This window comes from Ranitomeya imitator, chromosome 1, assembly GCF_032444005.1.
Source record: "Ranitomeya imitator isolate aRanImi1 chromosome 1, aRanImi1.pri, whole genome shotgun sequence".
Lineage (NCBI taxonomy): Eukaryota > Metazoa > Chordata > Amphibia > Anura > Dendrobatidae > Ranitomeya > Ranitomeya imitator.
This window is the reverse complement of record NC_091282.1, coordinates 448,544,743-448,561,143: the sequence shown is the minus strand read 5'-3', so window position 1 is coordinate 448,561,143 and position 16,401 is coordinate 448,544,743. Positions and strand designations below refer to the sequence as shown.

General features: G+C 48.7%; 1 protein-coding gene across 2 annotated transcripts in view; it reads right to left on the bottom strand.

Moving 5' to 3' along the window:
* RIC1 (RIC1 homolog, RAB6A GEF complex partner 1) overlaps positions 1 to 15,683 on the bottom strand; it is a 225,152-nt gene extending 209,469 nt beyond the window's left edge. For both annotated transcript variants that reach the window (XM_069764353.1, XM_069764361.1), the window contains exon 1: positions 13,892 to 15,683. In XM_069764353.1, coding sequence (XP_069620454.1) covers positions 13,892 to 14,032 — 141 coding nt within the window. In that variant the 5' untranslated portion in view covers positions 14,033 to 15,683. The remainder of the gene's footprint in view (positions 1 to 13,891) is intronic.
* Between the last annotated feature and the right edge of the window lie 718 nt (positions 15,684 to 16,401).

Genomic DNA, 16,401 nt, shown 5'->3' with positions numbered 1-16,401 from the left:
GTGATCCATTACACGTACTGGAGAAGAAGGCACAGGCGGACTGTATCTACTATCTGCGGACACCAGGGCCATGTATACAGGGGAAATCTCTCCATCTGTGATCCATTACACGTACTGGAGAAGAAGGCACAGGCGGACTGTATCTACTATCTGCGGACACCATGGCCATGTATACAGAGGAAATCTCTCCATCTGTGATCCATTACACGTACTGGAGAAGAAGGCACAGGCGGACTGTATCTACTATCTGCAGACACCAGGGCCATGTATACAGAGGAAATTTCTCCATCTGTGATCCATTACACGTACTGGAGAAGGCACAGGCAGGCTGTATCTACTATCTGCAGACACCAGGGCCATGTATACAGAGGAAATTTCTCTATCTGTGATCCATTACACGTACTGGAGAAGGCACAGGCAGACTGTATCTACTATCTGAGGACACCAGGGCTATGTATAAAGAGGAAATCTCTCCATCTGTGATCCATTGCACGTACTGGGGAAGGCACAGGCAGACTGTATCTACTATCTGAGGACACCAAGGCCATGTATACAGGGGAAATCTCTTCATATGTGATCCATTACACGTACTGGAGAAGGCACAGGCAGACTGTATCTACTATCTGCGGACACCAGGGCCATGTATACAGGGGAAATCTCTCCAACTGTGATCCATTACACGTACTGGACAAGAAGGCACAGGCAGACTGTATCTACTATCTGCGGACACCAGGGCCATGTATACAGAAGAAATCTCTCCATCTGTGATCCATTACACGTACTGGAGAAGGCACAGGCAGACTGTATCTACTATCTGAGGACACCAGGGCCATGTATACAGAGGAAATCTCTCCATCTATGATCCATTACACGTACTGGAGAAGGCACAGGCAGACTGTATCTACTATCTGCGGACACCAGGGCCATGTACACAGAGGAAATCTCTCCATCTGTGATCCATGACACGTACTGGAGAAGGCACAGGCGGACTGTATCTACTATCTGCGGACACCAGGGCAATGTATACAGAGGAAATCTCTCCATCTGTGATCCATTACACGTACTGGAGAAGGCACAGGCAGACTGTATCTACTATCTGCGGACACCAGGGCCATGTATACAGAGGAAATCTCTCCATCTGTGATCCATTACACGTACTGGAGAAGAAGGCACAGGCGGACTGTATCTACTATCTGCGGACACCAGGGCCATGTATACAGAGGAAATCTCTCCATCTGTGATCCATTACACGTACTGGAGAAGAAGGCACAGGCGGACTGTATTTACTATCTGCGGACACCAGGGCCATGTATACAGGGGAAATCTCTCCATCTGTGATCCATTACACGTACTGGAGAAGGCACAGGCAGACTGTATCTACTATCTGCGGACACCAGGGCCATGTATACAGAGGAAATCTCTCCATCTGTGATCCATTACACGTACTGGAGAAGGCACAGGCAGACTGTATCTACTATCTGCGGACACCAGGGCCATGTATAAAGAGGAAATCTCTCCATCTGTGATCCATTACACGTACTGGAGAAGAAGGCACAGGCGGACTGTATCTACTATCTGCGGACACCAGGGCCATGTATACAGGGGAAATCTCTCTATCTGTGATCCATTACACGTACTGGAGAAGAGGCACAGGCAGGCTGTATCTATTATCTGCGGACACCAGGGCTATGTATACAGAGGAAATCTCTCCATCTGTGATCCATTACACGTACTGAAGACGGCACAGGCAGACTGTATCTACTATCTGCGGACACCAGGGCCATGTATACAGAGGAAATCTCTCCATCTGTGATCCATTACACGTACTGGAGAAGAAGGCACAGGCGGACTGTATCTACTATCTGAGGACACCAGGGCCATGTATACAGGGGAAATCTCTCCATCTGTGATCCATTACACGTACTGGAGAAGGCACAGGCGGGCTGTATCTACTATCTGCGGACACCAGGGCCATGTATACAGGGGAAATCTCTCCATCTGTAAACCATTACACGTACTGGAGAAGGCGGCACAGGCGGACTGTATCTACTATCTGAGGACACCAGGGCCATGTATACAGAGGAAATCTCTCCATCTGTGATCCATTACACGTACTGGAGAAGAAGGCACAGGCGGACTGTATCTACTATCTGAGGACACCAGGGCCATGTATACAGGGGAAATCTCTCCATCTGTAAACCATTACACGTACTGGAGAAGGCGGCACAGGTGGACTGTATCTACTATCTGCGGACACCAGGGCCATGTATACAGGGGAAATCTCTCCATCTGTGATCCATTACACGTACTGGAGAAGAGGCACAGGCAGGCTGTATCTATTATCTGCGGACACCAGGGCTATGTATACAGAGGAAATCTCTCCATCTGTGATCCATTACACGTACTGGAGACGGCACAGGCAGACTGTATCTACTATCTGCGGACACCAGGGCCATGTATACAGAGGAAATCTCTCCATCTGTGATCCATTACACGTACTGGAGAAGAAGGCACAGGCGGACTGTATCTACTATCTGAGGACACCAGGGCCATGTATACAAGGGAAATCTCTCCATCTGTGATCCATTACACGTACTGGAGAAGGCACAGGCGGGCTGTATCTACTATCTGCGGACACCAGGGCCATGTATACAGGGGAAATCTCTCCATCTGTAAACCATTACACGTACTGGAGAAGGCGGCACAGGCGGACTGTATCTACTATTTGCGGACACCAGGGCCATGTACACAGAGGAAATCTCTCCATCTGTGATCCATTACACGTACTGGAGAAGGCACAGGCAGACTGTATCTACTATCTGCGGACACCAGGGCCATGTATACAGAGGAAATCTCTCCATCTGTGATCCATTACACGTACTGGAGAAGGCACAGGCGGACTGTATCTACTATCTGCAGACACCAGGGCCATGTATACAGAGGAAATCTCTCCATCTGTGATCCATTACACGTACTGGAGAAGGCACAGGCGGACTGTATCTACTATCTGAGGACACCAGGGCCATGTATACAGAGGAAATCTCTCCATGTGTGATCCATTACACGTACTGGAGAAGGCACAGGCGGATAGTATCTACTATCTGCGGACACCAGGGCCATGTATAAAGAGGAAATCTCTCCATCTGTGATCCATTACACGTACTGGAGAAGAAGGCACAGGCGGACTGTATCTACTATCTGAGGACACCAGGGCCATGTATACAGGGGAAATCTCTCCATCTGTGATCCATTACACGTACTGGAGAAGGCACAGGCGGGCTGTATCTATTATCTGCGGACACCAGGGCTATGTATACAGAGGAAATCTCTCCATCTGTGATCCATTACACGTACTGGAGACGGCACAGGCAGACTGTATCTACTATCTGCGGACACCAGGGCCATGTATACAGAGGAAATCTCTCCATCTGTGATCCATTACACGTACTGGAGAAGAAGGCACAGGCGGACTGTATCTACTATCTGAGGACACCAGGGCCATGTATACAGGGGAAATCTCTCCATCTGTGATCCATTACACGTACTGGAGAAGGCACAGGCGGGCTGTATCTACTATCTGCGGACACCAGGGCCATGTATACAGGGGAAATCTCTCCATCTGTGATCCATTACACGTACTGGAGAAGGCGGCACAGGCGGACTGTATCTACTATCTGAGGACACCAGGGCCATGTATACAGGGGAAATCTCTCCATCTGTGATCCATTACACGTACTGGAGAAGGCGGCACAGGCGGACTGTATCTACTATTTGCGGACACCAGGGCCATGTATACAGGGGAAATCTCTCCATCTGTGATCCATTACACGTACTGGAGAAGGCGGCACAGGCGGACTGTATCTACTATCTGCGGACACCAGGGCCATGTATACAGGGGAAATCTCTCCATCTGTGATCCATTACACGTACCGGAGAAGAAGGCACAGGCGGACTGTATCTAATATCTGCGGACACCAGGGCCATGTATACAGAGGAAATCTCTCCATCTGTGATCCATTACACGTACCGGAGAAGAAGGCACAGGCGGACTGTATCTACTATCTGAGGACACCAGGGCCATGTATACAGAGGAAATCTCTCCATCTGTGATCCATTACACGTACTGGAGAAGGCACAGGCGGGCTGTATCTACTATCTGCGTACACCAGGGCCATGTATACAGAGGAAATTTCTCCATCTGTGATCCATTACACGTACCGGAGAAGGCACAGGCGGACTGTATCTACTATCTGAGGACACCAGGGCCATGTATACAGGGGAAATCCCTCCATCTGTGATCCATTACACGTACCGGAGAAGGCACAGGCGGACTGTATACTATCTGCGGACACCAGGGCTATGTATACAGAGGAAATCTCTCCATCTGTGATCCATTGCACGTACTGGGGAAGGCACAGGCAGACTGTATCTACTATCTGAGGACACCAGGGCTATGTATACAGAGGAAATCTCTCCATCTGTGATCCATTACACGTACTGGAGAAGAAGGCACAGGCGGACTGTATGTACTATCTGCGGACACCAGGGCCATGTATACAGAGGAAATCTCTCCATCTGTGATCCATTACACGTACTGGAGAAGAAGGCACAGGCGGACTGTATCTACTATCTGCGGACACCAGGGCCATGTATACAGAGGAAATCTCTCCATCTGTGATCCATTACACGTACTGGAGAAGAAGGCACAGGCGGACTGTATCTACTATCTGCGGACACCATGGCCATGTATACAGAGGAAATCTCTCCATCTGTGATCCATTACACGTACTGGAGAAGAAGGCACAGGCGGACTGTATCTACTATCTGCAGACACCAGGGCCATGTATACAGAGGAAATTTCTCCATCTGTGATCCATTACACGTACTGGAGAAGGCACAGGCAGGCTGTATCTACTATCTGCAGACACCAGGGCCATGTATACAGAGGAAATTTCTCTATCTGTGATCCATTACACGTACTGGAGAAGGCACAGGCAGACTGTATCTACTATCTGAGGACACCAGGGCTATGTATAAAGAGGAAATCTCTCCATCTGTGATCCATTGCACGTACTGGGGAAGGCACAGGCAGACTGTATCTACTATCTGAGGACACCAGGGCCATGTATACAGGGGAAATCTCTTCATATGTGATCCATTACACGTACTGGAGAAGGCACAGGCAGACTGTATCTACTATCTGCGGACACCAGGGCCATGTATACAGGGGAAATCTCTCCAACTGTGATCCATTACACGTACTGGACAAGAAGGCACAGGCAGACTGTATCTACTATCTGCGGACACCAGGGCCATGTATACAGAAGAAATCTCTCCATCTGTGATCCATTACACGTACTGGAGAAGGCACAGGCAGACTGTATCTACTATCTGAGGACACCAGGGCCATGTATACAGAGGAAATCTCTCCATCTATGATCCATTACACGTACTGGAGAAGGCACAGGCAGACTGTATCTACTATCTGCGGACACCAGGGCCATGTACACAGAGGAAATCTTTCCATCTGTGATCCATGACACGTACTGGAGAAGGCACAGGCGGACTGTATCTACTATCTGCGGACACCAGGGCAATGTATACAGAGGAAATCTCTCCATCTGTGATCCATTACACGTACTGGAGAAGGCACAGGCAGACTGTATCTACTATCTGCGGACACCAGGGCCATGTATACAGAGGAAATCTCTCCATCTGTGATCCATTACACGTACTGGAGAAGAAGGCACAGGCGGACTGTATCTACTATCTGCGGACACCAGGGCCATGTATACAGAGGAAATCTCTCCATCTGTGATCCATTACACGTACTGGAGAAGAAGGCACAGGCGGACTGTATTTACTATCTGCGGACACCAGGGCCATGTATACAGGGGAAATCTCTCCATCTGTGATCCATTACACGTACTGGAGAAGGCACAGGCAGACTGTATCTACTATCTGCGGACACCAGGGCCACGTATACAGAGGAAATCTCTCCATCTGTGATCCATTACACGTACTGGAGAAGGCACAGGCAGACTGTATCTACTATCTGCGGACACCAGGGCCATGTATAAAGAGGAAATCTCTCCATCTGTGATCCATTACACGTACTGGAGAAGAAGGCACAGGCGGACTGTATCTACTATCTGCGGACACCAGGGCCATGTATACAGGGGAAATCTCTCTATCTGTGATCCATTACACGTACTGGAGAAGAGGCACAGGCAGGCTGTATCTATTAACTGCGGACACCAGGGCTATGTATACAGAGGAAATCTCTCCATCTGTGATCCATTACACGTACTGAAGACGGCACAGGCAGACTGTATCTACTATCTGCGGACACCAGGGCCATGTATACAGAGGAAATCTCTCCATCTGTGATCCATTACACGTACTGGAGAAGAAGGCACAGGCGGACTGTATCTACTATCTGAGGACACCAGGGCCATGTATACAGGGGAAATCTCTCCATCTGTGATCCATTACACGTACTGGAGAAGGCACAGGCGGGCTGTATCTACTATCTGCGGACACCAGGGCCATGTATACAGGGGAAATCTCTCCATCTGTAAACCATTACACGTACTGGAGAAGGCGGCACAGGCGGACTGTATCTACTATCTGAGGACACCAGGGCCATGTATACAGAGGAAATCTCTCCATCTGTGATCCATTACACGTACTGGAGAAGAAGGCACAGGCGGACTGTATCTACTATCTGAGGACACCAGGGCCATGTATACAGGGGAAATCTCTCCATCTGTAAACCATTACACGTACTGGAGAAGGCGGCACAGGTGGACTGTATCTACTATCTGCGGACACCAGGGCCATGTATACAGGGGAAATCTCTCCATCTGTGATCCATTACACGTACTGGAGAAGAGGCACAGGCAGGCTGTATCTATTATCTGCGGACACCAGGGCTATGTATACAGAGGAAATCTCTCCATCTGTGATCCATTACACGTACTGGAGACGGCACAGGCAGACTGTATCTACTATCTGCGGACACCAGGGCCATGTATACAGAGGAAATCTCTCCATCTGTGATCCATTACACGTACTGGAGAAGAAGGCACAGGCGGACTGTATATACTATCTGAGGACACCAGGGCCATGTATACAGAGGAAATCTCTCCATCTGTGATCCATTACACGTACTGGAGAAGAAGGCACAGGCGGACTGTATATACTATCTGAGGACACCAGGGCCATGTATACAGGGGAAATCTCTCCATCTGTGATCCATTACACGTACTGGAGAAGGCACAGGCGGGCTGTATCTACTATCTGCGGACACCAGGGCCATGTATACAGGGGAAATCTCTCCATCTGTAAACCATTACACGTACTGGAGAAGGCGGCACAGGCGGACTGTATCTACTATCTGAGGACACCAGGGCCATGTATACAGGGGAAATCTCTCCATCTGTGATCCATTACACGTACTGGAGAAGGCGGCACAGGCGGACTGTATCTACTATTTGCGGACACCAGGGCCATATATACAGGGGAAATCTCTCCATCTGTGATCCATTACACGTACTGGAGAAGGCGGCACAGGTGGACTGTATCTACTATCTGCGGACACCAGGGCCATGTATACAGAGGAAATCTCTCCATCTGTGATCCATTACACGTACTGGAGAAGGCACAGGCGGACTGTATCTACTATCTGCGGACACCAAGGCCATGTACACAGAGGAAATCTCTCCATCTGTGATCCATTACACGTACTGGAGAAGGCACAGGCGGACTGTATCTACTATCTGCGGACACCAGGGCCATGTATACAGAGGAAATCTCTCTATCTGTGATCCATTACACGTACTGGAGAAAAAGGCACAGGCGGACTGTATCTACTATCTGCGGACACCAGGGCCATGTATACAGGGGAAATCTCTCCATCTGTGATCCATTACACGTACTGGAGAAGGCGGCACAGGCGGACTGTATCTACTATCTGCGGACACCAGGGCCATGTATACAGGGGAAATCTCTCCATCTGTGATCCATTACACGTACTGGAGAAGAAGGCACAGGCGGACTGTATCTAATATCTGCGGACACCAGGGCCATGTATACAGAGGAAATCTCTCCATCTGTGATCCATTACACGTACCGGAGAAGAAGGCACAGGCGGACTGTATCTACTATCTGAGGACACCAGGGCCATGTATACAGAGGAAATCTCTCCATCTGTGATCCATTACACGTACTGGAGAAGAAGGCACAGGCGGGCTGTATCTACTATCTGCGGACACCAGGGCCATGTATACAGGGGAAATCTCTCCATCTGTGATCCATTACACGTACTGGAGAAGGCACAGGCGGACTGTATCTACTATCTGCGGACACCAGGGCCATGTATACAGGGGAAATCTCTCCATCTGTGATCCATTACACGTACCGGAGAAGGCACAGGCGGACTGTATCTACTATCTGAGGACACCAGGGCCATGTATACAGAGGAAATCTCTCCATCTGTGATCCATTACACGTACTGGAGAAGGCACAGGCGGACTGTATCTACTATCTGCGGACACCAGGACCATGTATACAGAGGAAATTTCTCCATCTGTGATCCATTACACGTACTGGAGAAGGCACAGGCGGACTGTATCTATTATCTGAGGATACCAGGGCCATGTATACAGAGCAGATCTCTCCATCTGTGATCCATTACACGTACTGGAGAAGGCACAGGCGGGCTGTATCTACTATCTGCGGACACCAGGACCATGTATACAGAGGAAATCTCTCCATCTGTGATCCATTACACGTACTGGAGAAGGCACAGGCGGACTGTATCTACTATCTGCGGACACCAGGGCCATGTACACAGAGGAAATCTCTCCATCTGTGATCCATTACACGTACTGGAGAAGGCACAGGCGGACTGTATCTACTATCTGCGGACACCAGGGCCATGTATACAGGGGAAATCTCTCCATCTGTGATCCATTACACGTACTGGAGAAGGCACAGGCGGACTGTATCTACTATCTGCGGACACCAGGGCCATGTATACAGGGGAAATCTCTCCATCTGTGATCCATTACACGTACTGGAGAAGGCACAGGCGGACTGTATCTACTATCTGCGGACACCAGGACCATGTATACAGAGGAAATTTCTCCATCTGTGATCCATTACACGTACTGGAGAAGGCACAGGCGGACTGTATCTATTATCTGAGGATACCAGGGCCATGTATACAGAGCAGATCTCTCCATCTGTGATCCATTACACGTACTGGAGAAGGCACAGGCGGGCTGTATCTACTATCTGCGGACACCAGGACCATGTATACAGAGGAAATCTCTCCATCTGTGATCCATTACACGTACTGGAGAAGGCACAGGCGGACTGTATCTACTATCTGCGGACACCAGGGCCATGTACACAGAGGAAATCTCTCCATCTGTGATCCATTACACGTACTGGAGAAGGCACAGGCGGACTGTATCTACTATCTGCGGACACCAGGGCCATGTATACAGGGGAAATCTCTCCATCTGTGATCCATTACACGTACTGGAGAAGGCACAGGCGGACTGTATCTACTATCTGCGGACACCAGGACCATGTATACAGAGGAAATTTCTCCATCTGTGATCCATTACACGTACTGGAGAAGGCACAGGCGGACTGTATCTATTATCTGAGGATACCAGGGCCATGTATACAGAGCAGATCTCTCCATCTGTGATCCATTACACGTACTGGAGAAGGCACAGGCGGACTGTATCTACTATCTGCGGACACCAGGGCCATGTATACAGGGGAAATCTCTCCATCTGTGATCCATTACACGTACTGGAGAAGGCACAGGCGGACTGTATCTACTATCTGCGGACACCAGGGCCATGTATACAGGGGAAATCTCTCCATCTGTGATCCATTACACGTACTGGAGAAGGCACAGGCGGACTGTATCTACTATCTGCGGACACCAGGGCCATGTATACAGGGGAAATCTCTCCATCTGTGATCCATTACACGTACTGGAGAAGGCACAGGCGGGCTGTATCTACTATCTGCGGACACCAGGGCCATGTATACAGGGGAAATCTCTCCATCTGTGATCCATTACACGTACTGGAGAAGGCACAGGCGGGCTGTATCTACTATCTGCGGACACCAGGGCCATGTATACAGAGGAAATCTCTCCATCTGTGATCCATTACACGTACCGGAGAAGAAGGCACAGGCGGACTGTATCTACTATCTGCGGACACCAGGGCCATGTATACAGGGGAAATCTCTCCATCTGTGATCCATTACACGTACTGGAGAAGGCACAGGCGGACTGTATCTACTATCTGCGGACACCAGGGCCATGTATACAGGGGAAATCTCTCCATCTGTGATCCATTACACGTACTGGAGAAGAAGGCACAGGCGGACTGTATCTACTATCTGCGGACACCAGGGCCATGTATACAGGGGAAATCTCTCCATCTGTGATCCATTACACGTACTGGAGAAGGCACAGGCGGACTGTATCTACTATCTGCGGACACCAGGACCATGTATACAGAGGAAATTTCTCCATCTGTGATCCATTACACGTACTGGAGAAGGCACAGGCGGACTGTATCTATTATCTGAGGATACCAGGGCCATGTATACAGAGCAGATCTCTCCATCTGTGATCCATTACACGTACTGGAGAAGGCACAGGCGGGCTGTATCTACTATCTGCGGACACCAGGGCCATGTATACAGAGGAAATCTCTCCATCTGTGATCCATTACACGTACTGGAGAAGGCGGCACAGGCGGACTGTATCTACTATCTGCGGACACCAGGGCCATGTATACAGAGGAAATCTCTCCATCTGTGATCCATTACACGTACTGGAGAAGGCACAGGCGGACTGTAGCTACTATCTGAGGATACCAGGGCCATGTATACAGAGGAAATTTCTCCATCTGTGATCCATTACACGTACTGGAGAAGGCACAGGCGGACTGTATCTACTATCTGCGGACACCAGGGCCATGTATACAGGGGAAATCTCTCCATCTGTGATCCATTACACGTACTGGAGAAGGCACAGGCGGGCTGTATCTACTATCTGCGGACACCAGGGCCATGTATACAGGGGAAATCTCTCCATCTGTGATCCATTACACGTACTGGAGAAGAAGGCACAGGCGGACTGTATCTACTATCTGCGGACACCAGGGCCATGTATACAGGGGAAATCTCTCCATCTGTGATCCATTACACGTACTGGAGAAGGCACAGGCGGACTGTATCTATTATCTGCGGACACCAGGGCTATGTATACAGAGGAAATCTCTCCATCTGTGATCCATTACACGTACTGGAGAAGGCACAGGCGGACTGTATCTACTATCTGCGGACACCAGGGCCATGTATACAGAGGAAATCTCTCCATCTGTGATCCATTACACGTACTGGAGAAGGCACAGGCGGACTGTATCTACTATCTGAGGATACCAGCGCCATGTATACAGAGCAGATCTCTCCATCTGTGATCCATTACACGTACTGGAGAAGAAGGCACAGGCGGACTGTATCTACTATCTGCGGACACCAGGGCCATGTATACAGGGGAAATCTCTCCATCTGTGATCCATTACACGTACTGGAGAAGGCACAGGCGGACTGTATCTATTATCTGCGGACACCAGGGCTATGTATACAGAGGAAATCTCTCCATCTGTGATCCATTACACGTACTGGAGAAGGCACAGGCGGACTGTATCTACTATCTGCGGACACCAGGGCCATGTATACAGAGGAAATCTCTCCATCTGTGATCCATTACACGTACTGGAGAAGGCACAGGCAGACTGTATCTACTATCTGAGGATACCAGCGCCATGTATACAGAGCAGATCTCTCCATCTGTGATCCATTACACGTACTGGAGAAGGCACAGGCGGACTGTATCTATTATCTGAGGATACCAGGGCCATGTATACAGAGCAGATCTCTCCATCTGTGATCCATTACACGTACTGGAGAAGGCACAGGCGGACTGTATCTACTATCTGCGGACACCAGGGCCATGTATACAGAGGAAATCTCTCCATCTGTGATCCATTACACGTACTGGAGAAGGCACAGGCGGACTGTATCTATTATCTGCGGACACCAGGGCCATGTATACAGGGGAAATCTCTCCATCTGTGATCCATTACACGTACTGGAGAAGAAGGCACAGGCGGACTGTATCTACTATCTGCGGACACCAGGGCCATGTATACAGGGGAAATCTCTCCATCTGTGATCCATTACACGTACTGGAGAAGGCACAGGCGGACTGTATCTATTATCTGCGGACACCAGGGCTATGTATACAGAGGAAATCTCTCCATCTGTGATCCATTACACGTACTGGAGAAGGCACAGGCGGACTGTATCTACTATCTGCGGACACCAGGGCCATGTATACAGAGGAAATCTCTCCATCTGTGATCCATTACACGTACTGGAGAAGGCACAGGCAGACTGTATCTACTATCTGAGGATACCAGCGCCATGTATACAGAGCAGATCTCTCCATCTGTGATCCATTACACGTACTGGAGAAGGCACAGGCGGACTGTATCTATTATCTGAGGATACCAGGGCCATGTATACAGAGCAGATCTCTCCATCTGTGATCCATTACACGTACTGGAGAAGGCACAGGCGGACTGTATCTACTATCTGCGGACACCAGGGCCATGTATACAGAAGAAATCTCTCCATCTGTGATCCATTACACGTACCGGAGAAGGCACAGGCGGACTGTATCTACTATCTGCGGACACCAGGACCATGTATACAGAGGAAATTTCTCCATCTGTGATCCATTACACGTACTGGAGAAGGCACAGGCGTACTTTATCTATTATCTGAGGATACCAGGGCCATGTATACAGAGCAGATCTCTCCATCTGTGATCCATTACACGTACTGGAGAAGAAGGCACAGGCGGACTGTATCTACTATCTGCGGACACCAGGGCCATGTATACAGAGGAAATCTCTCCATCTGTGATCCATTACACGTACTGGAGAAGGCACAGGCGGACTGTATCTACTATCTGCGGACACCAGGGCCATGTATACAGAGCAGATCTCTCCATCTGTGATCCATTACACGTACCGGAGAAGGCACAGGCGGACTGTATCTACTATCTGCGGACACCAGGGCCATGTATACAGAAGAAATCTCTCCATCTGTGATCCATTACACGTACCGGAGAAGGCACAGGCGGACTGTATCTACTATCTGCGGACACCAGGACCATGTATACAGAGGAAATTTCTCCATCTGTGATCCATTACACGTACTGGAGAAGGCACAGGCGTACTTTATCTATTATCTGAGGATACCAGGGCCATGTATACAGAGCAGATCTCTCCATCTGTGATCCATTACACGTACTGGAGAAGAAGGCACAGGCGGACTGTATCTACTATCTGCGGACACCAGGGCCATGTATACAGGGGAAATCTCTCCATCTGTGATCCATTACACGTACTGGAGAAGGCACAGGCGGACTGTATCTACTATCTGCGGACACCAGGGCCATGTATACAGAGGAAATCTCTCCATCTGTGATCCATTACACGTACTGGAGAAGGCACAGGCAGACTGTATCTACTATCTGCGGACACCAGGGCCATGTATACAGAGGAAATCTCTCCATCTGTGATCCATTACACGTACTGGAGAAGGCACAGGCGGGCTGTATCTACTATCTGCGGACACCAGGGCCATGTATACAGAGGAAATCTCTCCATCTGTGATCCATTACACGTACTGGAGAAGGCACAGGCAGACTGTATCTACTATCTGCGGCCATGTATACAGAGAACAGTCAGTGACAGGACAACACAGAGACACTCACCCTGCTGTACCATATACTGAGCTGTGTGTGGGACAACACTGCCAAGAACAGGCGCTGCGGGTCCGGCTGGATATGAAAAGGCTTCTCCACGCTCTTCAAGGGGCACAGCAGCCTCTTGGGCCAGCCGCTGAGAAAATACATGCCGCCTGTCAGTGTACAGTCCGGCGCACAGGGGCGAACATCACTCCCCGCTCTCCCCCGGTACACACAGCCCCCGGCAACGCAGCTCCTCGGTGCGGACCGGAAGCCACGAACACCCGTACAGTAAAATCCTGCAATACACTTCCCTGCAGAACTCCGCCCACCGAACCTCGGTCAGCCAGTCATCGCGGACAGAAAGGAAGGCCAATCACTAGGCGGCTCTCATGATTGTCAGTCGACAGAAACGCGAGCTGTGATTGGATAGATTCTTTCTTAAATCCCTGAAGCGTGGTCCGTGTAAGTTTTGAGGCAAAAGTTCCAAGCGGACGTCAGCAAGTAGGAAGGGCGGGAGGAATGTCCTAGGGACTAGAGAGGAGAAAGCGGTGAGCTGCCCCCTGGTGGGAGAACTCTGCCGGTGCAGCACGAGTGCCCGGATAGTTTGGTGTCACTGACACCGAGTCATTTCTGCGCCTGGTTTTGCACGATTTTCACTTGCTCCTTCTGTGTTTGTCTTTTTCCATAGTGAGCAGGTTTGGGGTTTCCATTGATTCTTACCTGAGGAATTGCGATTTTTCAAAAAGTCTCAATTTGCTGCAACTGTGCACCAGTTCTCCCTGGGAAACCTGTATGTATGCCGTGACGTTATAGTAAGTCTTGTGCGCTGTAACGTCACCTAACTGGTTAACCCCCGGAGCTTCTTTCAGTTTTTCGCTCCCTTCCTTCCCAGAGCCATAACTTTTTTATTTTTCCGTCAATATGGCCATGTGAGGGCTTGTTTTTTGCGGGACGTGTTGTGCTTTCGAACAACATCATTAGTTTTACCATATCCTGTACTAGAATATGGGGAAAAAACTCCAAGTGCAGTGAAATTGCAGAAATGCAATTCCACAATGTTTTTGTTTTTTTTAACCATGTTTACGAAGTGCTAAAACGGACCTGCCATTATGATTCTCCAGGTCATTACGAGTTCATAGACACCAAACATGTCTAGGTTCTTTTTTCTTTTTTTTTTTAACCCCTACATGACCCAGCCTATTTTGACCTTAAAGACCTTGCCGTTTTTTGCAATTCTGACCAGTGTCCCTTTGAGGTAATAACTCAGGAACGCTTCAATGGATCCTAGCGGTTCTGAGATTGTTTTTTCGTGACATATTGGGCTTCATGTTAGTGGTAAATTTAGGTCAATAAATTCTGCGTTTATTTGTGATAAAAACGGAAATTTGGCGAAAATTTTGAAAATTTCGCAATTTTCACATTTTGAATTTTTATTCTGTTAAACCAGAGAGTTATGTGACACAAAATAGTTAATAAATAACATTTCCCACACGTCTACTTTACATCAGCACAATTTTGGAAACAAAATTTTTTTTGCTAGGAAGTTATAAGGGTTAAAATTTGACCAGCGATTTCTCATTTTTACAACGAAATTTACAAAACCATTTTTTTTTCAGGGACCACCTCACATTTGAAGTCAGTTTGAGGGGTCTATATGGCTGAAAATACCCAAAAGTGACACCATTCTAAAAACTGCACCCCTCAAGGTACTCAAAACCACATTCAAGAAGTTTATTAACCCTTCAGGTGCTTCACAGCAGCAGAAGCAACATGGAAGGAAAAAATGAACATTTAACTTTTTAGTCACAAAAATTCTTTTAGCAACAATTTTTTTGATTTCACAATGGTAAAAGGAGAAACTGAACCATGAAAGTTGTTGTCCAATTTGTCCTGAGTACGCTGATACCTCATATGTGGGGGTAAACCACTGTTTGGGCGCACGGCAGGGCTTGGAAGGGAAGGAGCGCCATTTGACTTTTTGAATGAAAAATTGGCTCCACTCTTTAGCGGACACCATGTCACGTTTGGAGAGCCCCCGTGTGCCTAAAAATTGGAGCTCCCCCACAAGTGACCCCATTTTGGAAACTAGACGCCCCAAGGAACTTATCTAGATGCATAGTGAGCACTTTGAACCCCCAGGTGCTTCACAGAAGTTTATAACGCAGAGCCATGAAAATAAAAAATAATTTTTCTTTCCTCAAAAATGATTTTTTAGCCTGGAATTTCCTATTTTGCCAAGGGTAATAGGAGAAATTGGACACCAAATGTTGTTGTCCAGTTTGTCCTGAGTACGCTGATACCCCATATGTGGGGGTAAACCACTGTTTGGGCGCACGGCAGGGCTCGGAAGGGAAGGCACGCCATTTGGCTTTTTAAATGGAAAATTAGCTCCAATCATTAGCGGACACCATGTCACGTTTGGAGAGCCCCTGTGTGCCTAAACATTGGAGATCCCCCAGAAATGACCCCATTTTGGAAACTAGACCCCCAAAGGAACTAATCTAGATGTGTGGTGAGGACTTTAAACCCCCAAG